Source organism: Hyposmocoma kahamanoa, unplaced genomic scaffold (genome assembly GCF_003589595.1).
Source record: "Hyposmocoma kahamanoa isolate Upper Pololo Valley unplaced genomic scaffold, ASM358959v1 211, whole genome shotgun sequence".
NCBI lineage: Eukaryota > Metazoa > Arthropoda > Insecta > Lepidoptera > Cosmopterigidae > Hyposmocoma > Hyposmocoma kahamanoa.
The window spans coordinates 5,821,847-5,846,703 of NW_020653732.1; the positions used below are offsets into that span (position 1 = coordinate 5,821,847).

Genomic DNA, 24,857 nt, shown 5'->3' on the forward strand with positions numbered 1-24,857 from the left:
CATTCGCTTAAAATGTTATATAAATAATAATTTAATTGAAGTACAACCACATACTACTTAAATACTTATTACTAAGTATTTCTTATCTTAATTGATTTTAATTATTTTCTGTTTCAAAACTGAACTAAGTTTTTTACGAATTGTTATGGCCAAACCAAAGGGTTAGAATAGAAGTGGCCAATTTATTTTAAATAAAGTTTTACGGCCCGGTTGCAAGATCTTTAGGTCAATTTAACTAATCAGGAGGTTTTTAATTGAACTTATTAGCAAAAATACAACGTTCTTTTTTGAAACTTATTATACGTTATACGTTTTTTTTATAATACGAAGTGATGGGATTAATACACAAATTAATCAAAAACCACAACAGTACTTACCGAATTAAAGTGAATTATACTAAAAATTTAAAATGATGTTCACACAATTAGTGAAATAGCGAAATGTGACCACCGTTGGAAATTAGAGAACCGCAACTGCGTCCGCTATCTTGAATGTTTGACAAACGACTAAATGATGTGCTGCGTCTTCACCGCAGATCAGTGAAACACCGCGTGCATCTAGTACGCTAGATATATTTGCTTTCATTTGAGTTTGTTGTCATGGATTGTTAACAGAATGCATTAAATATTGCTTGTGTTTCTTTATTTTATTTACTTGTAGAAAAAGTATTGTATGCATTCATTCAATAATTAGATTTTAAAATCTCGTACCTGTTACTTAGGTATTGATGTGTTCGATATATAAACGGTTTTATTATTATTACTGAATAAAGCACCAAGAGATACATGCAGTGGATAAAACTTCTTTAAATACAACTTTGAACACATTTACAATTTATATCTTTGCCCATGGCATATTATACTAGTAGTATACAGGTCATAGGCAAGCAATTAACCCAAAGATAAGTTGTAAATATATTCGATTGGTCATGTTATCGCGTCGTTTACTTGTTCCTACATATTTTGCATGTACTACATCCATTATTATTATAATTCTTAGTTGGTTCAGTTGTTTGTTCTTTACATCACAAACATTGAGTTGACGTTTCCAATTCATTGTCGCGACTGAAACAAATACATTTTATTGCAATATTTTTGGTATTATATTATATTATTAAGAATTATTAAAGATTGAAAATTCGGCACACGCTTTGTTATGACCAGGGCAGATTTAAAGTTTGTAATTCGTGACGAGTAAGTGTGATTCTGTACTTCGTCTGATCCGTATCAGGGGGTCTACTCTCGATCTCCGTCCGAAACAATTACTGCCAAATAAGCAATACTTGGCCAAATGAAAAAATGCATAAATAATAATATAATACAATAATAATAATAATGTATTTATTTATCTCCACAAACATAACAACTGAACATGAACAAAAGAAAGATAGACAAAAATAGAGTTTATATTATGTTTGCAAAAGACTGCAACAAGCTTGTAATATAGGATACCAGGTCTCTCTCTCTTTCTCTTAATACTATGATTGCAGAGGTTAAAACTAAGTTTACGATTAAGGTTATACAATAGTGAAGAAGAAAACTAAATTTAAATATGTGAAGTAACTAAACTAACAATACAGTTTGAAAGTTTGTGAACTATGTGTGGGTGTGTGGGCGCGTGTGTGAGTGTGGTGTGTGTGTGTGTGTGTGTGTGTGTGTGTGTGTGTGTGTGTGTGGTAAATGTTTGATGCGAATGAAGCTTCATACTGGATACTTGTCTTTTAATTTTGTCGAATATTACTTATTTGACAGTAATTGTTTCGGACGGATGTCGGACGGAGATCGAGAGTAGACCCCCAGATACGAATCAGAACCAGTGCGCAACCGCCTTAAGACATTTCTTATTTGAATTGCAAAATGACATCATTGTTATTGGAGCTTGGTTGAATTGTAAAGCTATCTGCCCTTATGCAAATAGTGGTTTTACTTAAAATATGAAGTGTTCGGAACTTTATTTGATTTTAAATTTATGCTGTGTGTGGTCCACTTTTTGTGGTGAGAACTAATAATTATAATTTTTAAGTTTTTATTGAATGTCACGATGTTTGAGCACCATGATATTCTATTATTATTGTGAAGTTACACCACAAGTTTTTTGTAATTATTAATAAAGGGTTTCTCGACAAGAACTTTGTTTTGTAAATAAATATAAAACAATAAATTTAGAAGACAATGATCAAAATTTTTATTGTATTAAAAAAGCAACGTTTGGCAATTATGAATGAGAAATGATATCTGATAAATGTCCACCACGACCACAGTCACAGATGTCGGTTCTTTTATCAAGGTTTTTAATCACTTTTTGGCGAAATGGTGGATCTATTTCGTTAATCACTTCACGAATTTTGAGTTTTAAGGCTGCAATCGATTGGATTGGCACCGTATATGTCATTAACATAACCCCATAAAAAACAATCCAGCGATGTTAAATCATCGGTCGTCGTGGTGGACATTTATCAGATATCATTTTTCATTCCTAATTGCCAAACCTTACTTTTTTTGTTACAAGAAGAAATTGAATCATTGTCATCTAAATTTATTGTTTTATTTTGATTTACAAAACAAAGTTTTTGTTGAGACAAAGGTCGTTATAAAACAAGGATCTGCAACAAACACATAGAAAAATTCGTGAGGTCCACTAGTTCGTTCCACGGCTTAATTGCTATAGCGTCTCGCACGGTTGGCTGGAAGACGTTGGTTCGAATCCAGCGCATCGAAGGAATTTTTCTTAGTGTTCTACATTCGTATTAATAATTACAACTAATTATTCTGTCATTTGATTACAGGTTAACCACATAGGTATTTTAAATAACTATACGTACATAGTATAGTATAAAATACCATAACAACTGAACACCAACCACACTGTTCTCTGCAGAGTAAAAAAAGTAAAAATTTGGAAAATGAGGACTTTATTGATCCTTTTGCTAAGTGTACCATTGGTGCTGTGTGGTCACTTGCCCAAAAAATACCTGTTGGACAGTTACTTGAACAACCCTGTGGTAAAAAACTTTATGGAGTACGTGAGAATCGATACTTCTAAAGAAGAGAATCTAGGTTAGTATTAATATCTAATGTAGATAGATAGATAAAACGTTTATTGCTGTATAAGCGGGTAAAGGCGCTTACTCCCTCATTTCTTATACTGATAATGAGTACTTCACTCTATTGGTACTGAATTACCATAAAATCCCTCGTAACATTTCAGAACTAGCTGTGGATTTCTGGAAACGCAAAGCTCAAGAATTAGAATTGGACTTCAACGTATACTACCCTGGCGGTCTGCCGATTTGCGTTCTTTCGTGGTACGGGACCGAGCCCTCTCTACCCAGCATTATGCTCAACTCGCACATGGATGTGGTTTTAGTTGAAGAGGTAATTTTACTCACTCGCTATAACTGCGTACGGTAGTCCATAGCTAAACAAGAGATGATGCTATTCTGTAGAAGTCTGAGTGAGCTCGTTCTATTGTAGATCCTGTATTCGTAATAGATTGCAGCCTCCAATACTTACAGAACTTTTATATCGAATTTGGAATTCATTCAATCAGGCGTACCGAAAGGGTCACATTTAGGTCCCTTACTTTTTCAATATATACCTACACGATATAGAGTCATGCTTCAAGTACTCTATTGTTTTAATGTATGCCGGTCATTGACTTATAATTATATGGACGTCGGGTCCGCGCTAAAAAGTATCCGAACTTATAGGGCGTTAAAATCGTATACAGAGCGTCATTCACGCTTTAGTCTTCGTTTGTACGACTGACAGCGAAGCAAGCAAAATTAGACAGTACTGCGATGACATTACAATTTAAATTCAACGTTTTAGCTTTTTCATATTCCTTTACATGTCACTACGTTTAAATAGGTTGACTTGGGACATTTTTTTCGTGGTTTTTGTATTAGACCCGTCGTCCATTTATTTGTAAGTCAATGATGCCTATGATAAAAAAATCTTCATGCCCATCCATTGTGCTGCCGATTGTGTAAAACTACAAATGGATAGTGTTAATGCTTACTGTCGACGGAATCATCTTGATCTGAACGTCAAAAATGATAAATTATCATCTTCACCGGAAAGCGTAATTTTATCTCTTATCTGTTTAATGCTACCTCAATTCCTAGAGTTGAAGTCGTCCGCGATCTCGGCGTTATACTGGACTATAAATATAAACTTTTGTATACGCCGCATTTTGACTCCATTACTCAGAAAGCTCATAAAATGTTACGATTTATTCATAGAGGTACACAATGTTTTCGACAAATTGAATCTTTAACCCCTTTGCTGTCCGCAACGTGTGGGATTATTTTAGTCCCACATGTCGGTGATCTTGCCGCCAGATCGAGATACTTCCACTATTATTATTATTATTATTATTAGTGGGACATAATAGTTAAAAAAATATTATCATTTTTACTGCTTAATGGGTGATGATAGAGGTAGTGTGGGCTGTACGGGCCCTATTATTATATAATCATTATTATTAATAATAACATGTACCTATAGTCTCTCTTTTCTGAAGACGGAGTAAATAACATTTGTAGGGTTGCCAGTTTTCATAAAATTTTAAATAGTTATGTAGTAGTTTTATCGATAGGTTGTGAAAGAATATAAAATTTTGCTAAAAATAACTGAATTGTGAACCTTAGGACGCTAATGATTACTAATTGTGTTATTGTCTTCTTTATTCTTATTTTGACAGTTGGTCTTCTAGTATCAAGATTAATTTTTTTTTCATATACATTTTAATAAGAATAGGACGGATTTGATCATCTATATTGAATTAAAATGAAAAACTTTAAAATACGTCTCCTCTCTGTATTTTTTCATAAACATAGTTATAAATACAGTGTATGTGTGTATGAACTTTCAAAAGTTGATTATTCAAATGAACTTGTCCTCAGTAATTGGAGGAATAAAGAAGCGAGGATGGTTCAAATGAAATAAGTTCGGCTATTAATTCCTTAAGCTTAACCAACATTCAGTCGATAAACATTTATCGACTGCAATCACTAGCTGCTCGCAAGCGGGCAACACTTTTGCACAATGAATTGTCAGTTTACTCCATCTTCAAAAAAGACAGACTATTTAGTGGATAATACGTTCTGAAATCCGGAACGATTAAAAATAAAAGGCAAAAAAACCCAACACAAAATTCACACTCCGCACATTCTCCGCGGAACTCTGGTACAATACCTGTAGTTGGAATTTCAAAATGTTCTTCATGGCTTAATATTATAAAATATTCTGATGCTAGATGATTTCTTCCACAGGAAGACTGGACCTACCCACCATTTTCGGCGCACATGGATGAGAACGGCGATATTTTTGGTCGAGGCACGCAAGACGATAAGGACGTAGGCATCATGTATATAGAAGCAATTAGAGAAATGAAAAAGAACGGAATAAAGTTGAAAAGGACTTTTCACATGACACTGATGCCAGGTAAAAAAAAATTAATTAGGAAAGGACTCAAAAGTTTGTCGTCAATTAGGACAAACGTAAAGTAAATTTAATTTTAGATATTAATTGTTAATTGGACGTAGTTCAAACAAAAAGGATCCAATAAACATCCAGTCACTTTCGAGGAATGGCAGTTTGAAGTTTAAAAATGATTTTTCACTCTTGTTTTTTTTTCAAAACTTATAATGTCATGTAACTTCAGATGTATTTATTTATGTTTATATGTTGGATTTTTTTGCTGATCTAAGAGGTTAGACTTTACGAACCGTTTGGTATATATAGCTAATTTTTGGATAATTTTATGGATTGGATCCTTTTTGCTTAACTACGTCCAATTGAGAATGAAAACAGAAGCACCGGTAGTGAATTATACATATACAATTTATATATGCACGCATAACGGATGCACGATTTTTTGCTTTGAATCTATTTTTGGATGGTAATATACCATAATATGCCTCTGAATCAATCTACAGATCGAATCATGTGCTCTTGAGTCGCTTCGACTTTCATTAACAGTGTTATTAGCCAGTTAGAAAAGAAGTTCTGATCGTATAGACTGATAGAGTAACAACAATCGTCACATATCGTAGACTTACAGACCAATTAAAAACAGAATTAGGTAGGGTTATGATTCAGAAAGGTTTCGGAAAAAGACTGTTTTGTTTAAATAATGATTATGAATATGTTCTAGACGTTTCGATTCGCCTTCATGTTATCTAAGTAATTCTTTTATTTTTTAAGGAAAACTATAGTAGTGGTTTATGAGCCAGAGGCATTACTTTAAACGTAGGCACAAATCGGATAATCGGGTTAAACCGTGGTTGTCTTCACGGAGAGGTCCTCAATCCACAATAGGCAACGTGGTGGACTATAGCCTAAACCCTCGCCTGAGAGGAGATCCATGCCCAGCAGTGAGACGTATAAATGGGTTGATGAAAAGTCAGACTAAGTTTAATTTAGACCTGCCGCAGCCGACGCCATTAACAACTTAAATACATACTCGTATAATGCCGTGTAGTGCCTAAAGTGCTGGAAGCTCTTTGTTCTTGTGTATTTTTGGTAATCGACTTTAAAAATGGAGGAGGTTAATTCGATTGTGTTTTTGTGTGTATGTTACCTGATTAGTTTGTTTTATTTCGCGATTTTAATCTGTTCTGAGTTAATGTTTGATTTGTATTAATTAACTTTGATAGTTTCGTGTGTAGCCTCAAAAGTAAGGCAAAGAAACGCGAGTTAATTCACTCGCCGGCCGTTGACAAGCCACACTCGCTTCGCTCGCTCGGCTCGTGCTGCTTTTTCATATACTAACCTAACCTACTGAATGGAGGGCACAATCAAGATTTGACGTATATGAAATAATCTCAGTACAGAGTACTAAAAAAACCGACCTGAAAAGTACGTGTAATTACATCTATTTGCCAAGTTTTATTGAAATATCATCTAGTTCGCCACTATACGGGACTTGACACAGGAGACAATAAAAATCGGTTCTCATTACTCAATGTATATTGAGAGAGAAAATCGCCTTGAATTGGAGAATAGCAAAACCAATCATTAAAAGAATTGCTCCTTAAGTAAAATTTAGGCGCTATTTATAAAAATAAAGGTTCATGCGTGATCAGCCACCCATAGAGGTGGATGATTTTCTTCAAAATGAAATGGGACCACTATGAAGATACCCTCTTTCCAACAAAAAAAGAATCATCAAAATCGGTTTACAAATACCGGAGTTATCGCTTAGCATACATACAAAAAAAACATACAGTCGAATTGAGAACCTCCTACTTTTTTTGTCGGTTAAAAAGAGGATCAAATATTATTTTTGACTATCAAATATTAATTTAGTATGCTTAAAATAATGATAGTTTTACCTTGAATGCAATGAAATTTATCCGTAGATCAACTAATATAGATGGAACATAAAATATATGAAACACAAAAAAATATCGTTTATTTAAAAAAGTGCACATTTACAATAGATCAATAATATCTTTGAGGATCAAATAATATTATACCTGTTGAAATTCTTTCTCTTAGCTACTTCGACGAAAACTACATCCTTTGTGTTTTAAAAAAAGAGTTATTTCAGACGAAGAAAGGGGTAGTCGTCGCGGTATGGTAAAGTTTATAGAGACAAAGGAATTCAAAGATATGAACATTGGATTTGCTCTCGATGAGGGGCCGGTGTCTCCTGGCGACAATATTGAAATTATGTATCAGGATAAAAGGCCTTGGCGTGAGTAATGTTATCAGCTTCTTAACCAAGAGTAAGGTTCTTGGTTAAGAAACTGATTATATATATCAATGGCTGCTCTCCGGGGTTGTGATTCAAATACTTGTCTCCTTCTGTACAGATAGTGTTTCGACATTTAGAAGAAAATGCTTACAAGGGCTGTATGATAAGCAACCGCGGAAGGCAGGTTTCTTATATTTTTTCCTTTAAGAGTCTATACTTACCTTAACACGAATTAAAATTTTTCCTGTACTAATACGGTTCAATTTGCTTGGGTCGAGCGGTAGGGATATTGGCTTTATTTCAGAATTTGTTCTTTTACAAACGAAATTAAAGCCATTCGAAAAATGTATATCGTTTACTATCCGCTCACGCGATACATGCAGCCGTAGACGCATACTACACCTAAAGGTGCCGGTGATGATTTTATACCGATTTATCGGATATCGAAGTTATAACAGGTAAAAGAACTAATATTAATTGTTATTTCGGTAACTACTCTAGCAAACCATAAAGTTTTTAATCCCAGGCATTAAAAACTTTATGGTTCTTCTGTCATTTAAAAAAAATAAACAACTTCAAAAATACGTCACGACAATCGTGTGTGTTATTGTTTGGGCTGGTGATTTCGGTGTTTATTTATTGCAAACATACCGTAAGTAGCGTTTTTTAAGTTACCCTGAATATAATTGTTTATAAACTATACTTTAAGGAGTAGTTTCATGGTAAACAGAACCACTCAAACGGAATATATATATTTATCCAAGTACACCAAAAATTTCATTAGTGCTTTTTAAGAGGATTTGCTGTATTACTGCATTTTATTTGAGATGTTTTTGTTGGTAGTACGGAGGGTATTTATTTAGCAATGCAGAACAATAATTTTTATTTATAAAAACTTGTATTTAAACTGAATGCTTTTCTAATTTGCGAAACCAAATAGCCGCCATTTTGCGGTAGGAGGAGCGCATCGCGTGAGCGGACGGGTTCTACTTAGTTCAGTTGATATAAAAACAAAATGGTATATGTACAGTACCTATTGAACACAGTGGTTTTCTCGTAAAATTTCTAGGTTAGTCCCCGAACTAACCTAGAAATTTTCTATCGAGAAAATTTTTATACCAGTGTATATTATATTTCTTCCTAATTAATTGATTCAACATTTCCACTGTTATGCGCAATCAACCAATGTCATTTGAGGTTGTATAGACTCTTATTAGAATTGTGTGTGTGTGTTTGGTAATTTTTAATGTATTCTTCTTTTTTTAATGAATTATTCTTAACTACACACACCGGCAATTTAGCGGAAGACTAGCAAAAACCTCAACATAATGCAGTGGTTCCATTTGTAATTGTCTATTTTTGTGTCCATGACACGCGATCTAGGGTTTCTCTAGTGCGGGGCTATGAGTAGTAAGAGTTTTAAAATTTCACATACACAGGTAGTTCGAATTATTTTTAAGACTTTCATGTGATAAAAGCACTTTGACGTAATAGTATCATAGGAAATGAAACTACACACATCAAAAGTGTCTAGGGATCAAGTGAATATTTTTGAAATAAAAATTGTTTAAGCAATATTTACCAAATCCAGTCTTCCAGGACGACTTCTTACTTTAATGCTTATGTTTTATTTAACCGCTTACCCCTATGTTTAATTAAAATAAACTAAAATTGATGTTTTTGCAATGGGAAAAAACTCAAATTAACGGCGTCAATTAAATGACAAAAAAATGGCGAAAATGATGATTTTGCTCATTTTTATTGTAAAGATAAGAAAATTAATAATCTGTATTTCCACCATTAACACGAATCACACAATTAGAGCGATTTGGCATGCTTAAGATGAGTTCATCAAAATCACTTTGAGGAATTGCCGCCCATATGTTTTGTAACAAGTCAAAATATTGTTGTAGAGTATGTACGGTATGCATACTCGGCACAGCTCTTCTTTGAAGCATATCCCATGCGTGCTCAATTGGATTGAGGTCTGGCGATTGAGCAGGCCACGGCAGAACGTTGATACGAGCTTCGGCAAGAATGCGTGTTACGACTCTAGCCGTGTGTGGACGTGCGTTGTCATGCATTAGTTGAAATGAATCACCCAACTGGCCTCGCAAAGGGATGATAACATCTGAAACAATCCTCTCTGCGTAAACTTGAGCATTGAGGTTACCCCTGATCCAAATGAGATCGGTTCTTCCGCCGATCCAAATACCAGCCCATATCATTATTGTTCCCCCACCATATGGATGAACTTCCTGACAATATCTCAAACGTTCATGACGTCCAGATGTTCTCCAAACTCGAGTACGTATTGTATCCGGTCTCATACCGAAGCGGGATTCATTCGAAAAGCACACATAGCGCCAGTCTTCTTCCTCCCAGTTTCTGTGTTCGCGAGCCCATCGTAAACGTGTCCTGCGATTGCAGGGTGCAATAGGTGGAACTCTGAGCGGCCTTCGGGATCGCAGACCCACTTCACGTAAACGATTTCGGATTGTTTGATCGCTTATTAGCAAGCCTGAGGAGCTGTGGAGCCTCGTAACCAACATCATGGCGGTCATGGTATGATTCCGTCGAGCAGTATTTTGGATATACCGGTCCTGTCTGCGAGTCATGATGCGAGATCGTCCTCCATGTCGCTCGGCCACGCTACCCGTCATGCGATAGCGCGTCCAGAGGCGACTTATGACGCTCTGTGTAGTGTTAAGAGTGAAAGCCACAGCACGTTGCCTGGAACCAGCTTCCAACATTCCGACGGCTCGCATCATCACTTCTCGGGTTAAATGATGTCGTCTCTCCATAATAATGTAAATTGTTTCGGTTCCGATGCAGATATTGTAATGATTTTGTCAAAACGCTATAACTCATTTTTATACAAAACCACATTGACAATCGATTTTCTTCTTATTATCGAATTTTAAACAATATTCCTTATTTAAATGTGAAAACTCACTAAAAAGTATCAATAGCGACACAAAAAAGTTAATATAATTAACCCTAATTGCAGCAATACTCTTAAACGTACTTGATCCCTAGACACTTTTGATGTGCGTAGTTTTCCGGATTTAAATCGCGTATATTGTTTTTTCAAACAAACCAACGTTTCGGGCCCTTTACAGGTCCCATGGTCACGGTTGACTGAGGTGGTAAAATCATCAACCAGTTATGTCGAATATTAATGTAAACCACCCTATTTTTACACTATAGTCACAAAAGTTATTAAAATTAAATTTATTATTTTATCTACACACATGTCATAAACTGTCTATAATGTGTTCAAAAACTGCAAATTACGACCAGCATAAAGGTAAACTGTTTTATTAGAACAAATTTCTTATCTGTGAAAATGTTATTATTGCTTCCATAAATAATAACATTGAATTCGATGTTATTATTACATTCAAATTTCGAACATCTGTGAAAAACAAAACAATTTGATTGGACCTCAATTCTAACAACAGTCGAGATGAAGTTTTATTCGAAATGAAATGTCAATAGCAAACAATTTTGACAATTTCACACGTTACTTGATATCGAACGATATAATAGTTGGGGCCGATTCTAGTTTGTCTATGAATTGAATTTTGAATTGAAAAGTCCGATTCTCTCTGGACCTTTTGAAGGGAAAAGTGTCGTTTTTATTTTGACTTTCAGTTATTTTGTGAAATCTAGTTTAAAGTGGAATAGTATAGTGCTATTGTGCCTTAATCGAAGATTAAAACGCGAAATTATACGAATGTCAAACAAAAATACCCGTAATAATGCCCGTAAAATGCCCGTTTTAAGGAATCCCGAGTCAATCCAAGCATGCCGCCTCAAATTGCCTATCCTCTTTGTGGCGGCCATATTTACAGAAACATAATTAAACTTCATGTTTGGGCTAATGGCTTTGCCAAAGCCTTAATAAATAAAAAAAAATTGAAAAGTCCTTATTTTTGTCATAAACAATGTTTACAATAAAAAAAAACAAGATCGTATTCTTAAATTATAATTAGAATAAATTCGCTGCGTTTACTAGGCTATGACGTTACAAACATTTGAGTTAACATCGTTCAACTATCTATATATGTCTGGTTGAAGAACAAAGAAAGATATATATTTGCTATAGTAAAACAATTTTGTATAGCTTTTAAGGTTCTATACATTACAATAAAGACTGATTTGGTCAGCTGTTCAAGAAATAGTGATGCGGCAACTTGTACCTATTATAAGTTCCAGATTACGAAAGCGTATTTGGTCTAGATTAGCCAATTGATGAAATTATAGAATTAGAGTGAGCTAGATATTTGCATAGATAAAATTTACGGGATAATTTTAAAACAAAATTTTTAATTAATGCAAATTTAATTTTACGGTGGAGAGTTTTTTGGTTGGTTCTGAACGGTGTGTTGTACGCTATTTTTAAAGCTTTATTCTGAACAACTTGAAGTTTATTGTAGTTTGTGTCAGCCAAACTGCTCCAAACAGACGCGGCATACGTTAAACAGGGTCGAATAAGAGTCGAATAAATACGTAATTTTGTTTGGGCGCTTAACTTTGCTTTACGATTTAAAATTGGTCTCAATCATAGATTTAATATATAGGTACCCATAGATTGGCAATGCAATTGAAAGAGCGTTAGTATACACGTATGTTAGAGCGAGATGCGTAGACGAGACCACTTCATTATACGCTATGAGACTGTATGAACCTGGGGTCAGCTGACAACGAAACAAATTTCGTTTATTTTTGAAAAATAATTGTTTTTAAAATGTGAAATATTGTTAAACGGACGTTTATTAGTCATGGTAACGTGTTCAGTGCCCGGATGTAACTCATCTAAAAAGGAAAATTCGCAGAATTGTACATTTTACATGTAAGTACTATTTAAATTTTTAGCTGTCTAAAAGCACTACCACAAAAGTTTTTTACATAAATATATCCGTAAAATTATACCATTCAAGTACATTAATAACCCAAATGTGTACGAATTAAATTAAAAAATATATCAAATACGAGAATTTCTGAAATTCATAACCCCACTTTCATAGAGATTGACGCAATAAAAAAAAAGTCATTCACTGAAAAAAAAAGAAAGGTAAAGGCGTGGCTTGCATACAGCCGAAATCATCTTCATTATTATTAATATTATTGAATCAGAAATTTCTGGTTTTAGTACTTTATATTTAATTAATATTGCATTAGTGCATTATTTTTTGTCTACATTAAAACGAAAATTTCTTTTAATAGCGTAGTTGAGGCACCCATTTTTTATGTCAATTATTTTGTTGATTAAGATTTCCTCAAAACATTGAAGTACGACAGAAATGGCTTATAATGCTAAAGAGAGAAGACTGGGTTCCCAAAAAGTTTTCAAAAATATGCAGCAAACACTTTAAGGAAATATGCCTTTCCTTTAGAGGCAAGCAAAGAGCAAAGCTACGTTCTGGTTCTGTACCCACATTATTCATGTCTTACAATTAATGGATTTTTGTGTAGTACTACTCTCGTCAACAACAAATCAGCGATTTGTTGTTGTTAGAGTTTTGTTCTGTTCCGAAATACGATACTCGTATAAGATCACTTTTGGGTCCATCTGTCCGTCTGTCGCAGCCAATTTACTCCAAACCTACTGGACTGATTATTTTGAAATTTGGTACACATATGCATTTGTGTGACTAAAACGTGTAACGTAAATAAATTAAGTCTGAATTTGAACTCACTATTGGGAGGGAAAGTTCTCAAGTATATATTTTTTGTAATTTTGAAATATAAATATTTTTAAGTTGTTTAAGAAAATAGACGAAAATTGATCATTCTCCCCTTTATCTTTGAAACTACTGAGCCTAAAGATTTGAAAAAATAAAGAAATTCTCTTTAAATCTCTCACCACTGTGCGAATAAACCTATATTTGCTGTTGGAATCTATTGGAGAACACATTCTTCAACCACAATGTTAAGTTTGTACGGAAACCCTCCGCGCGAGTTCAACTCGCACTTGGCCGGTTTTTTGTTCTATTACTTATCTGCAAATTCACTGCTGTGATGCACTTCTATGTCATCATATCATATTTTATAATAGTTATATTTGTTTGTAGGTGACATTGAAGCCAAGGTGCAAGGTATCTTCATATGTGTACAGAGATATATCGCCAGTACCCAGTAGCTCTATATGCAGCCAATCGTCGCCATGCAGGCTAGTCTTTGGAATTTGTCCAGCTTGTCGGTTGCGGTCGCCAGCTTGGTTCGTGGCCACCAAACTATCGCGCCGTAACTGATCATGGGTCTTATCACCGTTTTATAGAGCCATAGTGTTATCTTGAAAGTTACCATTGTTTACCTACCATCCTATGGCACTGCCAGAAGGTGATAGTGGCTTTCTTAATTTTGTATTGAATCATTAATTAATTAGTTAATTAACGTCTCGGCGTTTTGCGATAAGACATTTTGGTGAATACGACGAAGTGAAATGCCAGTGTAATATGTTAATCGATATTAAAGTTAACTCAGTGGATGGCGCAACACTATTTAGCTTGCACATATGCACATTATACGCATATGTATTTTTGTATATACACAGATGTATTTTTGTTTTGGTCTTGTCTCCAATACTTCAGGGCCAATCTATGGATATACTAAATCTATGGTCGCAATGCACAAGTAGCCTTCATACCTTTGATTACTAATTGGTTGGCGTTATGTGACTAGTTTAATTTTGTTATCTAGAGTAATTCCTAGGTATCTGACACTTTTGCTCCATGGTATTGTAAAGTTGTCTATCCAGACCAATCTTTTTGGTAAAGACCTTTTTCTAGAAAACATGATTGCTTCGGTTTTATTGGAGTTTAATTTTAGTTTCCACTTAGAGAAGTAGTCACTTAGCAGTTCAACTAATAATTGAAGGCGACTTATGATGAGATTTATATCCTCTACGGATGAATATGTGGCCGTATCATCAGCGTATATGGCCACGTGCGTATAAGGCTGTTTGGGGGTGTCATTTAAGTACATTATGATAAATATGGCCCAAGAATGGAACCCTGTGGTATACCGGCTGGTATATATTTGGCACAAGAAGTTTGATCAGCCAATGATACTGAGAACGTTCTATTTGTGAGGTAAGATTGAATCATTTTAACAAGCCTTAAAGGAATGTCATTTATAACGAGTTTATGAAGGAGACCAGTATGCCACACTGTATCAAATGTCTTCTCAATATCTAATGGTATCACGTCAGTAGACTTTTTTAAGTTAAGAGAATGAGAAATGTGCTCAGAAACTCTTGCTAATTGTTGAACTGTAGAATGCGTTTTCTTTAATCCAAACTGTTCAGGCAAAAGCGAGCCTTCAGCAAAACGAGAGTTTCAGACCAGGCAGAAGACTTATTGGTTTATAGCTGTGAGTATGATTATCGTCTTTTCCAGGTTTTATATATTAGGATAGGTATAACTTTAGCATGCTTAAAGGCAGTAGGGGAAATAACCAAGCTTAAGACAACCATTGAATATTTTACTAAAACAGATTACATATTTTTGGGACGGTTTTTAAGTAGCATATTATGTTATCCATCAAAACCTGGTGCTTTACGGGGTTTGAGTCTTTTAAGTAGTTTACTTATTTCATATGGTCTAACAAGTTTCCAAGAACCAAATGTGTTACAATTATCTAAATATTCAATGGAGTTCCTAACAGCGGCTTCAGTTTCAGGATCTGAGACCCAGGCTCCCGTAAGCTTCATATTGCTCAGAAATGCTTCGGCTAAAACTTCGCATTGCTCTGGGATCATCGTAGCAAAGGAGCCGGATTCCGTCTTAAGTGAAGGACTACAAATCTGTTTATAATTGAGAGAAATGACAACGCCATATGTCCGGGATTATCGACTCCAGCTAGCTTTTTGGTCCACTGAATATCATTATGTGCCTTAACAGTTTTCTCCAGCAAGCTCCCAGGTTCGGCTAGGTTCGAATCAATTTTCTTAGCAATTGTTGTATACTTTTTGTAAGTAGCTTGGTTTTGCCTATCTCTCATGAGAGCTAGATATTTCTGCCTTTCTCTGCACTGCCGGAAGTTTGCTGGTTGGTTTTCGTTGCAATTACAGCAGCGAGCTGGTTCAGTGTGATCCGTCTTAGGACAGTTGGAAGTGAGATAGTCTTCTGTACATTATCTCGGTTCTTATGAAACGAGCCGACAAGTGAGTTTATGCACTCACTCGTATTTTAATGCCTTTCATTATGCAACAGTCACGTAAACTACTATTATATTATTTTGTGGTTTTTGTTGGTTTGCATTAATATTAGACATAACTGATTGATGACTTTACCACCTCAGTCATACCGTGACCATTGGACCCGTAAAGGGCCCGAAACGTTGATTTGTTTGAAAAAACAAGTATACGCGATTTAAATCCGGAAAAACAGTTTCATTTTGTATGTGTAACTATCGCGAAAATCTAAGAACATGTAATATTATCAGTTGTGGCTTTGTTACACCAAGTGTGGGAATTTTGTGAACATTACTTGAGTTTTATTTTGTCACACAATTTTCATTGAAAACAATTAAAAACTGCTTTTGTTTGCAAAGCAAAAGAAATTTTGTTCAATTTTACACGAAATGTCCTGCCTTTGCTGAGGCAATTTGGTTTCAGATTCACATAACTTGCATTTACATTTTGCAGAGATGAAGTTCACAACTCGAGGTCCTAGTGGCCATGGTTCTTCTATTTTAGCTTCAACCGCTATGGAGAAGGTAGGTTTTTTTTCACTACCGACTTTATAGGCAGAGAAAAAGTCCAGAGATTTGGACGCTAGCCTGAATTTCAGGCGGTGAGGTGGGGGAGGCGGGAGGGGGTTTCCTCTCGCGTATAATATGAATAAAATAAGAACATTTTAAGGGCGGAGAAAATTTGACATAAATCCGACGTTCACAAGCGCGCGATGTCGACTGCCGCGGCGTCACAACCCGGACACTCACACACTCATCACGTAGAGTATTTAGGGTGTAATGTGTGGTCTTCTGCATGGCGAATTATTAACACAGTGATATTCCACGTGGAAACCGTATAATTTTGACTCCAACTATAATTAAATTTTTGATTACACAAGTTATGCGGACGGCGATGAGGGAACGACTGGTAGCGCGCGGGGCGCGCACCTATACTAGACTTGAAGATGATTACAAGGGAATTAAATGTTTCCCTACAAGTATATTATGTCGTGTAACGAATTTTCACATTCTTTAGATAATAACCTTATATGCGTTATATGTATCATATGTTTTTTGCTCTCTGTCACTGAATAAAGACAGATATTGCGAAATATCATGTTCGCAAAACATGATATTCCCAAGCCATCATGTTCACAAAACATCACATTCTCAAGATGTTACATTCTCAATTCACCATATTCGCTAAACACCACATTCGCAAAATATCAGGTAAGTATCATATAAATATCAGAGGAACAAAATATAAAAAATTATTAATTTTAAATCATTGTTAAGAAAAACAGTAAAAATACAAAATATAAAATTAAAAAAGAACAATTTGCATTTCACTGATGAAAAATGAAATAGAAAAACAATAGAGAAAAACAAACAAAAAATGAGTATAGTCAAAGAGAAAGAGGAAGACGGTTTATGAAATTTGTGTTTAACGTATCTGCACCAAAAATTGACAATTTCTGATTTCCAGTTACACAGGGTGCGTTTAATACTACCTAATCTAACCCTCTGTCTGTCGCTAGTAAGACCTGCTGTTGTTACCTGTACTTAGAATGTGGTATCTTGCGAATATGATATTTTGTGAACATGATGTCTTGCAAATATCATGTTTTGCGAACATGATATTTTTCAAATATGATATTCAGCGACAGATGCGTTTTTTGTCAGACCGTTATTTAATAGTAAATACCTAAGTCTCTAAAGATCTAGCAAAACAGATGTTACCGCTTCATCTCCGATGACTCGCCTTGAAACCGCTGGTCACTACCAATAAGACTCCATTAAAATTATATTACAATTATGATAATATTTGTTATTCTGCCAAAATCTTGTTGCAATGACAGTTCTGTCTCATATATAATAGTAGCAGCAGCAGAGCTCCTTGTGAAAGGGTTCGTCCAGGGAAGTACTGCCACCTTACCTATTACTGCCGTCAAGAAGTAATGTCAGCAATACTGTGTTCCGGCTTTATAGGGTGCTGGTGTAATTACAGGCACATGGGACTTGTCAAATTATGTCTCAGGGAGACGGGCGCAGTGGCAGCGCTCCTCAGATCTTTGCGATTTAAAGCTCTGAGTGGCACTGCAATTGTTATGGACAGGCGTGTAGCTTATTGGTAAGCCACTGCTTTTAATTTTAGGACAATATCAAATGTACAGGGTCAAAGTTGACACTTAAGATTTAAATACAACTCTATGCCGCTTACGATAACAACGATCCAAAGTTCAAACTGTCAAGCTTGACGTGCTCTTGACTATACTAAATCCTGTCATTGGCACTCACACACAAATGAGATGATTTGTTATTCAGGATACAGTTTAACTGCCTCCGTGGCCGAACGTTTACCACCCTGGACTGCCACGCAGAGGTCCCGGGTTCGATTCCCTGGCCGGGAGAAATATTTCCATGGCCTAAATTTATTTCTCTCGTGAGTTTACAGATGCCCGCGTATACAGATGTATACGCGATATTTCCCTAGCGCGGGGCTATGAGTGTGTGCGTTATTATTATTATAGAGTTCTAAAAAAACCAACGTCAAAAGCTCGTAGAATTATATCTGGAAATCGGTTACAGGAAAGAGCACGAAACCAGATTCATCCCCAAGTTTGTTACTCTTAGAGATGAAATATTTTCTTAACGGGATTAATACTGAGGTACCGTCTTTCCAAGAAAAAGGAATCATCAAAATCGGTTCACAAATTTAAGTTTGAGACAGAGTTATCGCGTAACATACGTACAAAAAAAAAACATACCGCCGAATTGAGAACCTCTTAAAAAATTAGCTTGCTTAGCGGCAGATATAGGTAAGGTGGCAATACTTCCCTGCACGAAGTTTAGCTTCTTCTTCTTCTTCCTGTCCTTATCCCGCACTGGGTGGGGTCGGCATAAAATGTTTTTTTCTTCCTTTCTCCGCTACCAGCCATTATTTCTATACTCACACCTTTCTAATCTAAGTAATCTTTCACACAATCCATCCACCTTTTCTTTGACCTTCCTTTCCCCTTATATCCCTCCGCATTCATACTTAACACTCTTCTCATTACATGGCATTCTTCCCTCTGCATGAGATCTCCATACCACGCTAACCCATTACTCCTCATCTTTTCTGTCACTGACGCCACTACCAAACTTCGTAACGTACGTAAGGCGTACATTGAAAAACAACCTTTCCATCACTGGGATACCAACGCTTTTACACGTATTCGAATTTGCAGATGAAATCCTCCAAAACATCGTGAAATAATAATAATAAAATTATTTATTTAGTGGTGAATCCCATTACATTACACATTTTACACTTTCATTAAACCAATAAACAAAATTAAAAATTAAATTCAAGTTACTAATTAAAAACCATTATGGTAAAAAATTAAAATACAATTAATAAGATTACAATTGGGAACATTAAAAACAATTATAATAATCACTTTGATTTTGATTTTGATTTGATTTATTTAAATAATTTGATAATTTTCTTACATTCTGAAATAAGGTCACCTTACATTTTGATAATTTTCAGTTGTTTAAACTAATAGGCGTAATCGGCACATACAGAGACGAACAAAAAGCGATTATGCGTGCCAGTGACCCTCTGGATTTCGGAGCCTATACCAGCGTCAACGTCAACTATGTTAGGGTGAGTACACGAAGATAGTAGTAATATAATGAGGTAGACAGTCACACCAATTAATTACATAGAATAGTAAATGCGAACGTGACTGTATGACATTAAGAGGGAGCAGAGGAAAAATTCTAATCTTCGATTTGATTTTAGAGGGGTATATCCACTTTAAAGTTAAAAATAAAGTATTGTATGAGTAACTACACGATATATTCAAGCATAGACACTAATCAGAAACATAAAACAATAAAGTTTCCTCGATAGATAAAAATCACGAAATGACCTTTAATTTTCACATTTTTTCGATTCATCCTCGAAATGCTACAGGTTATTAGGACAAAAATTCGATAATTAATTATATTTATGCATGATCGATAACTGTCACTAAGGATTTTTTTTAATCCCTTTAGTTTTAGAGTTATTCCGCTAAAACGAAATTGGTACTTTTAATGCGCAAAATTCAACATCTCCTGTCGCATGTCACGCGAACTTGAGGCATATACTTGTCTCACAAATGTGGGCGGAGCCAACGTCAAAACTTTTTCGGCATGCTCCTCTTAATTTATTTACATACATTTTTATTTTAATTAAATTACATTTGTTTTGATGTCCTAACTGTCATATATTTTAAGACTTGGCTTTTCATTGTCCTGTAATCAGTGATTTATGACTATTGTTAACGATTATTATTCTTGTCATTCTTGTTATTATTATTATTTGGAAGTACTGGACAAGTATGATTAATAATAATTAGTATTTTTGGTACGTTATGGCGATCATAAAATAAATGTTAACATCTTTATTAATATAATAATAATAATATAATATTAATTTCAATTGTATATTCCATATCACATTACAAATTTAAGATTTAATATAAGGTAATTGCTGGTAGACATGCGAAAGCAACGTCAGAGGATTAAGTTCATAAATCACACTATTTAATTAATTTCATATAGTTATTATTATGAAATTGTTTCATTACTAAATATACGTTACATTATTATATCGCATTATTACATTGCATTATTCTTAATTAGTAATGGAAAACATACATTATACAATACATTCATTTTAAATAATTATTAAGGAGAGATGTCGAAGTTTTTTTCTATTATTGTTAATTGTTATTAAATGATGATTGATGATGATTATCGCCAAAAAAAAAATCGTTCAAATCTTAATAACATTTATCAATAAGGAATTCTTTTAATTTTATTATTTGCTGAATGGTTTAAGGTTTTTCCAGGTTTTTAATAGAATTTGGTATGTGGTTATAAATTCTAATTAACATGAACTCTTTCAGGAATCAGAAAAAGTAAGGGCGTTTCCTAAAATACGTATAATGAGAGAGATGAAGATGATAGGGGTCCGTAGTTTCACACTACAATACCTATTGTTCTTTTGACATAACGTTGATCGATATATGATTAATTCGATCACCAAAAGGAAGATCTGTCGTTCTTTCGACCAAACGTGTATCGACAAATAATGTTTTACATAAAAGCACAAAGTTCTCTCGATTAAACTTGATTGGGTCATGCGTTTATTCGATCAGTAACAGAATAATCTAACATTCATTCGACCTCACGTTAATCGACCAAATGAATTTCAATCTTGGGTACGGCGCTCTACATCTTTTGTTATTCGTTAGAGGTGAATAAAACTGTGGGTGCTTCCTAAAGAATTTACATGACTCGAGAACAATGGACACTGCTTTCCACGCCGTACAGCTGTCGACCTCAGCCTTGACTGCAGCCGGCAGCGAGAGGTTGCTCTCAACCACGGAAATCATGTTTGGTCTTCCTTTTCCCAATGCTGGATATTCGGCCAGTATATGTTGCGCCGTGTCTTCTGTGTGTCCATTTGTCCGGATTGATACGGCTGACGAATGATGGTTGGGAACATTAAAAACGGCAACCTATCACAAAGTCGAATTGTTTTTTGTCCGAAATAACATTTGTCCGAATTTTCTTTACACTGAAAACCGAATTATAACGGAACCGTTGCTCTTTCAGGATATGTTAGATGTTTATCGCAAAGACACGATTAGGTTCAGTTAGGTTAGGTTAAGTCAGGTTTATAAAATAAACATTTTCCTTTCACAATTACTTTCGACTTTATGAAAATTCGAGCAAACGTAATTTCTGGAAATTTCATTTCCGACTACTGATAGGTAACCATTAAAAACAGCACTCCGATGGCCATAATTCTTGGCGTATCGAAGCTGCTCTATATATCGGCAAGCATTTCGGCATCCATCTCCCAAGGTGGGGTTCCCGTCAGAATACACGCCACCTCGAAAGAAATGATGCAATAACACCGAATAATCCCCCGTATGGGGGTTCCACAAAGGACGGCACAAGCATTTATTTATTATACTTTATAGGTTGTCCCGACCTCAGTTTGTAAATAATCTCGATATATTTTGTATTTGTTTCAGGGTGGTGCCGTGCCGAACGTTATACCGGGAAGGGTCGAGCTGATAGTTGATACGAGGCTCGCAGTTTCCACGGATGTTACAGAAATGTCCAACAGGGTATGTTCTGTACTACTATGACAGTAATAATAGCATTGTTTTGAGGTAGGCTGCCGATACTATATTTTTCTCCTCTTCTCTTGTTGCTTGAAAATGTTCGCTTTTCTTTTATATTAAAATCCATTTTTAACCGCTACGTGAAATTTTTAAATATTTGACCAATGCATTCAGCCAAGTGCGTTTGTTTTTTCAACGTGTGTGTTTTTTATTCTATTTTAAAAAGGTATATCGGTTAGAAATTTAAAAAAAGTTACTTATGCTCAATGTATAACCGCTTTCTCGCTTTTTAATAACTTATTTTTGTAAACATATTTGTACCATTTCCTTCCAAAATTATATTGTGATAAGCTCTATACAGTCTTCGGCGGAAACGGGATTGCCTGACTCCTATAATAAAAGGCCGAGTACCAGCGAGGAGAAGAAGTAACTCGATATTCGCAATCCCTTACATTAGTAGTGCAACATACCTTTGCTTCTGCTACCGCAACTGTGGAAGTTCCGCACGCTTTTTCACATCTGTTCCTGTTTCTGCTTCCATAATATTTCTAAAGTAACTTTAATCGGAAAATTGCAATTTATGTCACAATCACAAAGAAATAAATGATTTGATTTGAGTTGATTTGTTGTGTAATAATTGCACTTATATTATGAAACCAAAAACAAGGCCTATTTTTAATAGACTCAAAAAAAAGAGGTGGTTTTGGCATTTGGCATTAGGCATTTGTGAACCGATTTTGATGATTCTTGTTTTGTGGGAAAGAGGGTACCCCATTTAAATTTGAAGAAAATATCCCACCTCTTAGGGAGGCAAACTAGTTCTTTAAAGTTTTTACACTTCCGCTTCCACATCCGCTTCCGTTTCAGCAAAGTTTTACTTTTGAAATCTGTCTCGGTTATGACACTTCCGTTGCATCACTACCTTACATACCAGCCTTTGTAATGTATTATAAATTATTGTTGTAATAGCAAGCTACTGCAATGGTAATGACGTCATTATGTAGTAAATTTAAATTTAGATATTAGTAATATATGCTTGAAAAGGTTTGAAGGGTGAAGGTCTACGCTGGCTCACCGCTGGCCCAATGTGAAATTTCACTTATTCTCCAAGTTATGTCAACCTCCTTAGACTTGTTTTTTTTCTGACCAGGTGTCATCATGGCTTCAGGAAGCAGGTAACGACACCAGCGTAGAGTTTGTCAGGAAGATACTCGTCTCAAAAGCCACTAAAATTGATGATAGCAACCCTTATTGGGTCATTATGAGAGACGCGGTGCAAGAGCTGTAAGTGTAAAATTATTACTAATAGTCGTGAGGCAGATTTTCGTGAAAAGAACTGGTGAGGAGCTTTAGGGATTGCTCTTTCTAAATAGATATTGACCACCTCGGTAGCCCAGCTGTTAGTGCCATGGGCGCCATCTGAGGTAGGCCCTGATTTATAGTGTTACACATGCGTATTGCATAGGTTCTACGCAAGCAACATTATTACCAGCCGTGCATCGGCGTCGCCCCGCGGCGATCTTTCGAATGAAATGATACAATTTTAGTAGCAGTACATCTCCTTGTGAAAGAGTTCGTCCAGTGTAGTACTGTCACCTTACCTATTTCTGCCGCCAAGCAGTAATGCTAGCATTACTGTGTTCCGGTTTTGAAGAGTAAGGGTGCTGGTGAAATTACAGACACAGGGACTTGTGAATTTATGTCTCAGGGTAACGGGCGCAGTGGCAGTGCCACTCAGATCTTTGCGATTTAAAGCTCTGAGTGACACTGCAACTGTTATGGACAGGCGTGTAGCTTACCATCACGCGCACGACTTGTTTGTCCCATCACTTGATCTTATAAAAAAATCCCGATAGCGACTGGCGGAGCAGCGGGTGGCGCGTTGCGTCGTTAAGTGTGAGGCCAGACGTAATTTTGTGAGTCGCTTAGTTTGTACTATACACATGTTTTATTTGTTAATTTTTTTTATCAACAGTGGCATACAAATCGACCCAATAGTCTGTCCTGCAACCACAGACATGATAAACATTCGCCAACTTGGAATCCCAGCATTGGGCTTTGCTTTCAAACCGCGCACAGAGATCCGCTACCATGCCGCCAACGAGTACTTGAATGTTGACAATTTGTTGCATGGTGTTACTGTTTATGTTGCAGTTTTAAGTCGCCTTGGTAACATGAGTGATGTTGCTTATGTACAATAAAATGTAACGATAAAAAATTACTCTTATTCATTAGGGACATCTGACCTTTGTAGTATAAGAGACGGCCAGGCCATAAATAAATACCATACCAGGCCGTAAATATTGCGCATCGAGCTTTAGAAAAAGAGATCATAATCGACTAGTGAGGACGCTCTACCCTAGGCCGTAGCATGGCAGTATATGTGTGGTAAACATCCCCGCGACAATATTTATTTCATTTAATAAAGCTAAAGTTGCTTATTTGGTAATGAACTATTGTTATACATTTTAGAGAATAAGGACAACGATATGAAATTGCGTGTTTTTTTTTGTCGTGTAATAATCACCGCAAAAACGATGAAACAAAAATGTCGAGTTTCGAAGTTCCTGTTTTTGCATATTTTACATTACTATTATTAGTTACGTGGCGCGCATAAGTTTCCGGAATGAATAAGGAAAAAATACTATAAATGGACAGAAATGAATTTATTGTTTCTCAAAATATTCTCCGTTAGCGTTAATGCACTTTTTCATACGAATTAACCAATATTGGAACCATTTATGCCATTCCTCCGTGACAATCTTTGAAACATATTTTTCATACTCTTAGACAGCC

The 24,857-nt window shown here is 35.5% G+C and overlaps 1 protein-coding gene across 1 annotated transcript; it reads left to right on the top strand.

Annotated features, from left to right (window-relative positions):
* Window positions 1–1,781: 1,781 nt before the first annotated feature.
* LOC113227576 (aminoacylase-1-like) lies at window positions 1,782–24,857 on the top strand. Its single transcript, XM_026460530.1, has 10 exons — window positions 1,782–1,994; window positions 2,786–3,056; window positions 3,208–3,374; window positions 5,276–5,447; window positions 7,558–7,704; window positions 16,361–16,431; window positions 19,424–19,540; window positions 21,969–22,064; window positions 23,212–23,345; window positions 24,037–24,857. The coding sequence occupies exons 2-10, from the start codon at window positions 2,903–2,905 to the stop codon at window positions 24,260–24,262; spliced, it is 1,284 nt and encodes a 427-aa protein (XP_026316315.1). The 5' UTR covers window positions 1,782–1,994; window positions 2,786–2,902; the 3' UTR covers window positions 24,263–24,857.

Coding starts and splice junctions, on each gene's coding strand:
- LOC113227576 (XM_026460530.1), top strand. CDS start 2,903: ATGAGGACTTTATTGATCCTTTTGCTAAGTGTACCATTGGTGCTGTGT. Junction 7,705..16,360: donor TCAGGATAAAAGGCCTTGGC/GTGAGTAATGTT, acceptor TACATTTTGCAG/AGATGAAGTTCACAACTCGA. Junction 19,541..21,968: donor TCAACGTCAACTATGTTAGG/GTGAGTACACGA, acceptor TATTTGTTTCAG/GGTGGTGCCGTGCCGAACGT.